Source organism: Eurypyga helias, unplaced genomic scaffold (genome assembly GCF_000690775.1).
Source record: "Eurypyga helias isolate BGI_N326 unplaced genomic scaffold, ASM69077v1 scaffold21766, whole genome shotgun sequence".
Classification (NCBI taxonomy): Eukaryota; Metazoa; Chordata; class Aves; order Eurypygiformes; family Eurypygidae; genus Eurypyga; species Eurypyga helias.
The window spans coordinates 59,267-70,281 of NW_010258803.1; the positions used below are offsets into that span (position 1 = coordinate 59,267).

Here is an 11,015-nt window from a genome sequence, read left to right on the forward strand (position 1 = left end):
AACGCTTAGAAACTGCATCAATTCTTAAGAGACCATGACCTCAGGGGGTGTGTGTGTGTGTGCAGGTTTAAGCTAGGGTGCCAAAGCCCTGAAGGCTGTCTGAGCCAGAAGACTGCAGTATTCATGGCAGGGAATGGGCGGAGAGGTTTATGCCACCGCACAGGCCATTTCCCGATGCCTGCCCTTTGCCGATCTGTTGTTAGTGTGTACGCTCTACCTGCACGGTCTGATGCATTTAGGTCATGGGTTTCATAAATGGAGCACATCATCAAGCACATTTAAGCCCACACTGTGCTGCTGGCGTTGGATTCTTATTTCGCTGCTTTGCCAGGCAGAACGTTCACAGTGTTCTTTGGACATCACCTAATATTTTATAAGAATAATGTGAATATTTAAGGTCTGTGCTAAGTATTTCTGTGCTACCATCAGTCTTGCAAGCTTCTAAGTGCCCTGGATGGATGCTGATACTCTCAGGCTGAGCAAGGACAGGAGGCTTTGCTTTAACCAAACTGTGGGCAGAGGAGCTATGCACGACATGAGTGTGAATCCTGCGAGCAGGGCTTCCTGGGTTGGTAGCGGGAACATCCAAGATGGGGCTGGTGCTTAAAAGGTCAGTTCACAGGCCAGGCCGGGTGGTCAAGAGACACTTGTAGTCATGTTTTAGTCATACGTGAACATCTCCGGTTAACTGAGGCTTCTCAGCACAGACACAATGCTTTAAGTGTTTGTTCTACAATAAATCAAAAGATCCTTTTGTATTAAAACATAAATTTCTTCATGATAATGACTTTATGCTAGGGAGTAGTTTCTCAGCTGAGGATGTGGGCGCTGGACGTTCTCTCTTGGCTGTGTCTGGTCATCACCGAACAGTGTAACAGGTTTATAGATCTCTTGTGATTCATCTTTATCAAACTTCAAATAGAAATTCTTAAAAAGCACCAATTCTCTCTCTCAAATTGGAGTTTTGCAAAGTCAACGTTCACATTGCAGACTAAAGCTTCCTTTTATCCTGTGGCTGGAAGCTGTACATCCCCTTTCCAGGAAAATAATGCCACCATCTTGAAAACTGCACGACAACTTAATTTAATCCTTTCTGTGGTCAAGGAGCAAGTGTCGCCATAAAGCTGCTAACATCCTGTCCCCTGCAGGCTGCAGCTGTGTGTCATGATGGAATATTTTAGTTCCTTAAGGTTAAATGTTAATTAAAATTATTGAGAGGGGATCCCTGAGCCCTGGTCATGCCTCACCCTTTTTGGGTAGAGGAGGCGTGCTCTATGCATCTTGTGCTGCTGCTTTTATCAAGTTAAATTGAATTCCTTTCCTAAGAACATCCTGCCACCCAAGTGCAATTTTTGTTGGTCTCGAGTGTCTCTAAGATGAGGGTGATGTTTCTTCTAAATGTTAAGTTGAAAATACAAAGCAATGCAGCTTTGTCTTCCTCAACTGGATGCAGCTGAGATGCACATTCAAGTGGATCCTACTCTTCAAAGAATGTTTCTACCTGACTCCCAGTTTGGTTTTGGAGATTAAGTGGGAATGGAGGCTAATTTTGAAGTGGAGAATAAAACCTATGCTTCAACAGCAGCAAAAGATAGGCCATTTGATGTGTCCATTACAATACATTTGAGGTCAAAGAAATATCAATCTTGCTTAAATATAATGTTTCTTGATATTTTCTTACATTGTCTTAGGTTTTCCTAAAGGAGGATGAGTCTCAAAAGCCTTGCACTTGTATACAGAAGGGAGTTTGTCATTCACAGGCTGGAACAATTCTTGATGATCGTTTTTTATGGCTGACACTTGATTTGATTATGGATTTATCTTTTTTCTTAGTAATATAATTTTCCATGAAGACAACTAATGCCATCCTGCAGACAATCAATGAGCTTTCTTGGTCCTAAGTTCTACTGATTTAAACTTGCCCTGGGGAAACTGGTGTCACTACCAGAATGTCAGCTGAATGAGATTGCACTCCTTTGAAATGATAACAAGTCAGTGGGTATGTTTGTTTAATGTGTATAAACCTGGGGTTTACCAGACCTGCTGTGAGGTCAGCAACTGTTACACCTTGGTGTTCTTGCTCTACTCATCATCTAGACATGATGTTTTAAACTTTTTTAAAAAAATTGTCACCCTATATAGTGAATTTAAGCCTACAGGAAATACGCTACTGCTCTGAGTTGGCTTCTATAGGATGCTCAGGACTAGTCTGTGAGTCTTGGTGGAGGCTGAAAATGACTGTTCTGAAAGGAAACATGGCAAACCCTGGCAGAGCATTTAACCAACAGGTTGTGCTTTAACGGGTGGGTAAAAGTGCCTTCCCAGCTCCTAGTGTAGTTAGCACCTAGAAGCATATGTGCAACTGGATCAGGTAGGTGCAGGTAATGGTAGGTGTCTCAGATCTGCTCAGATGTCACGTCCGAAACCTGCCTGTGCTTTCAGATCTCCTGAAGCAGTCCCTTCCTATTGCAGGAAACTCATAGTTTTGACTTAAATTAAATTTTCCTACATTTCCTATCGGTTTCATAAATTTCATTTAAAAAGTGATTGATGATTCCCATCTTCAATAGTCAGTACACAGAGTTCTCTGAGATGCACTTAGGAATTTCTATTAATCTTTCCAGATGAAACCAACCTATTTTGCTCTAATTATGGATATGTGCCATCCTGTCGGCAATAAATGTTCCTGTGATGGAAGGAGCAGGTTAGGAGACATGTCCTTGGCATAGCCTCAGCCTTGCTTGCTTCATCCCTACTAACACTCCTTTCATCTCTGTATCCTCCTGTTCATCCTGTGACAAAATGCTCTTCCAGGGCAGTGTGAGGGTTACTGAATTAGTTAAAAAAGTGGAATTTTTGAATGAAAGGTAGAAGGAAAGAAAAATTGAAACCCCTTCTCTTCCTTCCTTGGTTCTTGCAGCTTGTGCTGTGTCTGGCACAAAGGGAGACAGGGCTCTGTGAAGCCTGTGGGTCCCATCCCACACATGCAAGACTGTGTCCATTTCTGCATGCTCTTGGGAGGGACGGGATGTACCTCCAGGGCGTATCGGCAGGTGGGTGCAAAAATGGGCAACGCCACTTTGATACCAGCCCTCTGAATGGAGATGTACCCCCTCTTCAAAGAGGGGGTAAACCCTCTGCCTGGGTTTGGCATTACTTCCCCTGCTTCGTGAATGCACTTAGACATCCCATATACATAATTAACCTCTCCGCTGCACTGGCAGACACTTCTATTGAACTGCCCATCATGACTCCTAAGTATTTTCCTCAGAGGATTGTGCAGGTTCAGAGGCCAGAGAGCTGGAGGAAACGTGCCTGAAGCTGAGTAACTCTTGGCAGTTATAGATGCCGCTTTCCTGATTTTCTAGGAGCAAGAATGTGCATTTGGGTCAAGAGGTGTCTCTGTGGTGAGGATGCCTTGCCATAAATCCAGTATGCTGAACATCAGGACACTTGTGATGGATCTTCCTGATAATGCCCATAAAGTGCAGGAGGAAGGCTGGGCCCAGCTTACCAGCAGCCAGAGCACTCAGATTTGCTGTGCTGACAGGGAGTGTCATTCCCGACGCCACTGCTGGATCTGGCAGCTGCTGTACCCACCTTGCTGACCCATTTTTTGACTTAAAAAGTGTACCTATGAATGGGGAGGGGGAGGCGGGAGCGCTAAAAGCTGTGACATTAACATAGCTCCTGCATTACCTTCTTCCACCTTCTTTCCAAGCCACATGGAGTAAGTCTGAGCTCCGACTCTGAGCTGAGCTTGTGCAAAACCACAGAGAAGTAATATGATTCCTGAAAATCATATGTTGCCAGGTACATGCTGTGTAAACAGCTCTGGGGCTTTACAGGGGGTATCGGTGATGCTTCAGGAGTGGCTTACTGCTGAGCTACACATCTCCTGAAAACCCAAACCTTCCAAACCACCCAAACTCTCACTGCTCCGAAACGTAGGAAATACAAGGCAGGATTTCTTCCATGTAACTCAGTGTGTGAATCTGACAGTGCCAGCATTCGAGGGTCATTTTCAGCAAGACTTTAAAATAATTGCTGAGCTCGGTGGGTGTGAGGTCCAGCATGGTGGGGCACCACTGCTTGGGAACCGCCTCTGTCTGTCTGCAGAGGGGGAGGGAGGGATGCAGAAAGGGCCCAATTTCAGCGTTTTTCCTTGCAAAGGACCTAGGTGCATATGCTGCTTAGAAATCTTTTGCTTGAGTGGGATCTTTCTCTGCTCCAGGAATTTTAGGAAGAGGGGGCTTGCCTTTCTTGGAGAGGGAAGCCATCCTGCTTGTATGGAGGGCTTGGATCTCCACAATTTGACTTTGAGCCTGGTGGGGGCTGAACTCGCGGAGAGGTGATAATTAAACAGGAGAGTCATCGCCATCTCACTTGAAAGGTTGAGTCTCAATGTGCCCTGTGCCAAGCTGGGATTCCTGGGTCGTTCCAGAGGTGCTTCCTATGGTTTGGTGTTTGTTATTATTTGCAGCACATCATCAGCGCATTCAGTCGCCTTACCCAGAGAGCTTCTAACTGCAGCATCGTTTGAGGAGGCCGGGGGGAGGGAGTGTTTTAACATAAGCTTAGCTAACAACAGCTTACCACAGCATCACTCGTAGGGCTTAAACTGTGCCCCGGTCTTTGCAAACAGAGAAACCTTTCAGTCTTGGAGGCATCTCGCCCCGCACCGTGGTGTTACCCGAGCCGCTTGCGCAAGCTTATTGTTGCCATAAAAGCCGAGTGAAGTTTGGATTTGCCGGTGCCCACTGAGCCAGATTTGTGAAGTATAAATGAGAAAACCTGCCCTGGCCTCCCTTTCCCATAAAAAGCAGCTCAGGTGGCTCGGAGTGGCAGGCTAATAGGGAGAAGGCGGAGGCGGCTGCTGCACCTGCTAATGCTTTGGCTGGGGCTGGTGGCACAGAGGCTGCTGCGAATTCCCCCTGAGCAGCAAGCTGTTAGTGGCAGTAATGCCTCGCTCGGAGGAGCGCTCCTGCTACGACAACAAAGAGCCCTTTGATCCTTTCCATTTGGAGAACTTAAAACGAGAAAGCCAAACTACAATAAGACCAAGTTGGGTCATAAAAAGGAGACCAGGAGCACCAAAGCGCTCCGGAGTGTAATTGTAGAAGCAGCAAATGCTTTGGCACTTAATTCTGCTTTAGTGTCAGTTCAACGTGTTTCACGTTTAATACTGGAGAGCTTGTCGCCAAATGCTCTGCACAAACAATCCGGTGCTGCTCCTTGGTAAGCTGAGGGCACGCAGAGAGCCCCTGGCTCCAGCGCAGCTCCTTCAGCTCCACCGCTTTCAGCTGCGCACCGGATGGAGTTGGCCCATGGTCCCACGCTCCAGATATCCCTTTCCAGACCAGGAGCCTTGGGCAGCTGCTGCTGCTGCGCTAACCCAGTTTAGTAAAGGGAATTGGACTGCTTGGGTCCACCGCCTTGTCACTGGGCAGCCGCTCACTGTGTCGGGGGCACCTCCCGGCTCTTAGCTACTGGAGATGGCCCTCTGGAGATGGCCCTCTGGATGGCACTCACCGGTGCTGAGTGTTGCTCGGGATTTACCAGCCCGGCTGGGCTTTCCCTTCGCCTCTGTGCAGACCTGGGTGATGCCTGAGGGGTTTCTGTGGAAAGTGGTGTTTAGATCAGGCATTTTATAAGATTTTTATCAGAAGTCTGTCTAGCAGCTAGTCTTCCCGTGGCTATTAAGGGTGTCTTTAAACAAGAAACACTCTGAATTATTTCTATGCAAACAACTGAGCTGCAAGTTTGCACCTCCTTGGTGGCAGAGCCTCGTTGCACAGACAGCCAGCAGCTCCCAGGAGCAAAATCAGTGATTTGGGGGTGGCTCCTCACAGTACAAGGAGGTGCTGACTTGAAGAGAGCCTGTGCCTTTTGCAGGAGCAGAGCTGTGCCTCTGCGTCGGCTCTCGCCCTGCCCAGGGAGCTCGGCTGGGGATGTTGCCTGTGGGGTGGGGGTGAGCAAAATGCAGAAGCAGCTCATCCCCCAAGCAAGTGTGTGACACCCCTGGGCTGCAAAGCCCTGGAGCCTGCCATGCTGTGTGGGGCTGATGGGGATGCGGGCCTGGGTGCGGGTCCTCACTGGCAGTGCCGTCGCACCAGGCCAGGCGGTTCCTGCACCGCCCCAAGGCTTTTGAGAACTCTTCAACCCATAAACCTCCATGTTTTGAAGGGCGAGCGCTCTGCAAGGTGCATCCTGACAGCTAAGTATGTATGAAATGCGGCTTGGCAGCATCTCCCAGCTGACGTCGGCAGCAGAGGGTGCAGCCCCATATCTGCAACAAGTGTTTGCACTTGGAGCTCCTGGGGAAGGGTGAGCAGGAGGCTGGAGCAGGGAGTGGTGCTTGGCCAAGCCATCTCCCCATTTTTTTCCATCCTCCTCTCTGGAGGAGCGAGGGGATGGGTGACAGGGCCCAGTGAGTATCTTGCTGTCATTTAAATGGGGCCGTGATTAGACCTTAAGAGGTGGGCACTTGGTGAAAGCAAGCTGACACTTAAAAATTATTGAAAACCCTTATTAATTGCTTTTTTCCATAATAGATTACCATGGTTCCCGCTCTCCATGGTGTAGGTAATGTGTGGGTGATTTAGTCTATTGGTGATTATAACAGATGCTGTAAAATCATCTTGCAGGTATTTGAAAATCATTTGTCTGTCTCTGATGTGTCTTAGCACGTACAGGAGTTTTTGGGGAAGTGAGGTCCTTATCCTGATTTATCTCGAGGTACTTGTAAATGTTACTGTAATTTCATGTTATCAAATCATTGAGCTCTTCCTCTTCCAGAACGAAGTTATTTTATCTCATGCACCTTGTTTACTTCAAATTAGCCCTGAGGTTGGCCTGAAGTTGCACCTTGTTATTCCTCCACCTCCTGTCTCCGTCTTAGGCTCTGTCGGCAAATTTGAAGGTATAAGTAAATACTTTTTTGTTATTAATAGAATAACTTCCCCCTCCTACACACACGTTTACTTTTCATTCCAGTCTTCATTTTCCATGAGAAAGTGACATTGCAGTACAAGTGGAAACCTCCCAAATTGCATGAAAACGCCTTAATTCTCCTAGCAACAAGGTCAGGGCTCAAATCCAGGACGTTTCCACGAGTGTAGGGGAAATGGCCCTTCTAATTACCTGCTCCCCCTGCGGTACAGATCCGGTCGGTTCATCAGCACCTGGGTTTGGGTGGATTTGAAACTCAGCCATGGTATTGTTTAAAAATTCTCCATTCATTGAGGAAGGGTTTGTAGTGGGCTGAGCCCTGAGAAACCTGGGGCTGGTTTTATGGCTTCCCATTGAAACCTGGTGGAACCCTGTGGTGTTGACTGATTTCCCCCTTCCCCACTCATGTGGCTTTGATCAAACCCAGGGCCTGGAGAATGACCCACCTCCCCACCCCCCACCCCCCAGGAACTGGAACCATTGAGCTTTGCCCAGTTCTGCCATTCATTAAAGTGTTTGTGAGCTTCCAACTGTAGATGATAAAATTAGGACCTTTGTGCCTAGCCCAGAATGGAGATTGCCAGTTCTATGGCAGAGCTGGCTTTGCCCCCTGTGTAGGGGACACTTATAGGGAACACGGACCCTGGATTAGCATGTTTGATGCAGAAGTTGCCGTGATCTCCCCGCCTTCTTAATGGGACCTACTCTTGGTAGCAAAACCTTCTAGGCAGGATGGTGTGTTGATGATTTTAGGGTAAATATCACATACTGTTGCACCGATAGAACCGAAGTTCTGCTAAAGGTATTAAGCCAGGGAGGGGTGGCTGGTCCTGGATGTTGGCGATGATGAAACTTTCCCCCTGTTGTTGTCTGCATGACTGCAGCTTGGGTTGCCATGCCTGATGGTTTGAATATCATAGCTCGTTTGTAGCTCGTACGCGGTTATTTGGGGATCGGAGGTGCAGAGAAGCCTGAGCCAGGGGCTTCCCTTCTGTCCCATGATCCCTGCCCTTCCCACAAACTTCACCAAACTCTGTTGTGATTGTGCAGGACCTTTTAGGAAAGAGCAGCCTGACCTGACCTTGGGGAGGGGTGGTCAGCATGTGGGGCTGGGCTCCTTGCCCTAGCCATTGTGCCCAGAGGAACTCATGAGCAGAGCTGCTGCAGCCTGGGACTGACCATCACTACAGGTGCTGTGGTGGTCACGCTGCTGTGGCTTTCCTGGGATTTCCCATTTCCAGGGATGGGATGGATGAAATGACTAAAGACTGAGATGGTCTGATGCTGTTTGATTTGCATGGAGAGAGTTTAATTGTAAGCATAGCAGTAAGCCTAAGCCTGCAGTACTGAAAAACATTTGACTTCAGTGGGGAGTAGGATTGGGCTATACTAAAATGTAAACCCTTCCTTTGGATTTGCTGAGCATTAGATGAAGTCCTGTATGATGCCCCACACTGCTTATCTCTTTCCAGAATCCATAAAACACCCAGAACTGAGACAACATCCAGGGCTGAAGTGAGCCTGTATCCCTCCCTAATATCTTTTGATGCATAAAACTGGGTGCTGGTGCACACAATGATGCATGAAATTCTAGGTGCAGTACTAGTAACTCAGCAGTTAAAGGACAAAACATATTTTCTGGCAGAAGATTATAGGCGAGAAGAATTTCCTCTGTGCCGAATCACTTAAAGATGCTGTTGTGTGATGCTGCAAGTCCCTCCGGTGCTGCACGTGCTGTGTAAATTAGAGACCTGAATCCAGCCCGAGATCCACATGCTGCTGCGTTCAAAGTCCAGCTCTGGGTCTGTTAGTCTAGATCTCCAAGCCGGGCTGAACCCTGTGTGGTGGGTTGACCTTGGCTGGAGGGCAGGTGCCCACCAAAGCCGCTCCATCACTGTCATCCTCAGCTAGATAGGGGAGAGAAAATATAAGGAAAGGCTTGTGGGTCGAGACAAGGACAGGGAGAGATCACTCAGCAATTATGGTCACAGGCAAAACAGACTTGACTTTTGGGGAAATTAGTTTACATTATTACCAGTTGAATCTCAATAGGGTGATGAGGAATAATAACTAAATCTTGAAACGCCTTCCCCCCACTCCTCCCTTCTCCCCAGGCTCAGCTTTGCTCCCCATTTCTCTCCCTCCTCCCCCTGAGCGGTGCAAGGGGAATGGGGGTTGGGGTCAGTCCATCACACGCTGTCTCTGCTGCTCCTTCGTCCTCAGGGGAGGGTCCCCACACTCTGCCCCTGCTCCAGCGTGGGGTCCCTGCCATGGGAGACAGTCCTCTGGGAAAGGAGTCCCAGCAGGGCAGGAGGTTTGCTGCAGGCTGGTTGGGGAGCAGTACTCATATTCTCATATTCAGGAGCTTCTGACCTCCAGTTCTGCATCTAATCCTGGCTCCCTCTGCGAGGAAGACTGTCATTTAGGGATATGGTTTCCTAAGCCAGGTACTTGAGCTCTGAGTGGCTGCTTTTAGGCTGTGATTGAAAGATGTGGAAAGGGGAAGGACCATGTCCCCTCTGCCAGCTGAAATGAAACCTTTTCCAGACAAAACCAACCCTGAGAGAGCAGAGGTGTAAAATATGGAACTTGTGTCCCCTTTGCTGGCAGTGGAGCTGGGGTGGGTCTGGTGGCTGAGGGTGCTGCTGCCCCATAGTCCTCCAGCTGCAGTCCATTGGGATGCTGGTGGGATGCTGGTGGGATGCTGGCCCACCTAAGGAGCTGCTCCAGTGTGGGCACAGCCCTTTCCACTGCTGATGTTGCTCAGGGATATGAGTTGGAGCTAAGCCTGGGGCGTGCAAGGCAGCTCTGAAATAAACAGTTGGATTCAGGGATTGGAGTGGGGTAGACTTTGACATCTGTGGTACCCTCTGGCTCATCCCCGGAGCTCCATGCACAGTTTATTTGCCAGGTGCTGTGCTCGGGATGCTGTGGGGGGAGTTTTCAAAGCTCTGGGAAGGCTTAGATGAAGGCTTGTAATGATTTTAGTGGGGTTTGGGTAGTTGTGGATCCAAGCCCATAAGGTATTTTGGAAAACATATTGAAAGTGAGTGGTGGAAGTGGCAACGCTGTTGTTTGGCCTGTATGAGATTCTGATTTTTTAAAAATTTTTTCCGATTAGATATGATGTTTCCCTGGCACAAGTTCAATTCATCCTAATTCCCTAATGGAAAAAACAAAGCTAAATGTCTTGCTTTGCTTGCAATCGAAGGAGCTGGACTGGATAAACTTAACGGTTGTCTTTGAAAAATCTTTCTCTCCTCGGATAGGAGTGTTTAAAAAAATGAAATTATGACCTCATGCTTTCGTGCTTTTATTTTTTATTCATTTTTATTTCATCTGATATTTGTTACGGCTCTTATTAACAATGTTTGAACCAAAAACAAGGTCCAGATGTGATGATTTTATTTATGCCAAATTGGGTTTTGGTCACTGAGCTTGCGTTTGGATGATGAATTTTTTCTTTTTTTTCCCCCTTTTTCAGCCTGATGGAACCAGCAAGGAGTGCGTCTTCATTGAAAAAGTCCTAGAAAACAACTATACGGCACTGATGTCAGCAAAATATTCAGGCTGGTATGTTGGATTCACCAAAAAAGGGAGGCCACGGAAAGGGCCCAAGACCCGCGAGAACCAGCAAGATGTACATTTTATGAAGAGGTACCCAAAGGGGCAAGTGGAGATACAGAAACCTTTCAAGTACACAACAGTCACCAAGAGGACTAAGAGAATACGACCCACCAACCCCAGCTAAAAATAGACAAAACCAGTGTCACAATAATAAACCACAAAAAAAAAAAGGAAAAAAAAAAACTGCACCAGAGGAATATTTTTACATTAAAAATAAGGAAGAAGCTCTATTTTTGTACATTGTGTTTAAAAAAAAATAAAAATAAAAAAAATTAATAAAAGACTAGATGGCAAACGCTGGGGAAAAGCTGTTAGGGATTTATTGTGACTTGAAAAACAAAATGAACTGCTCTATTTAAATTGACTTCTTGTTGTTGATGACACACAGGTGCTTATTTCGCTTTTTTGGAAAGGACAACTTTTCAAGCATATCCCCA

At 47.2% G+C, this 11,015-nt stretch overlaps 1 protein-coding gene across 1 annotated transcript in view; it reads left to right on the forward strand.

Moving 5' to 3' along the window:
- FGF18 (fibroblast growth factor 18) overlaps nt 1-10,735 on the forward strand; it is a 44,389-nt gene extending 33,654 nt beyond the window's left edge. Inside the window, exon 3 of the mRNA XM_010154500.1 lies at nt 10,436-10,735. Within this exon, the coding sequence (XP_010152802.1) occupies nt 10,436-10,702 (267 nt within the window). The 3' untranslated portion in view covers nt 10,703-10,735. The remainder of the gene's footprint in view (nt 1-10,435) is intronic.
- Nucleotides 10,736-11,015: the final 280 nt, after the last annotated feature.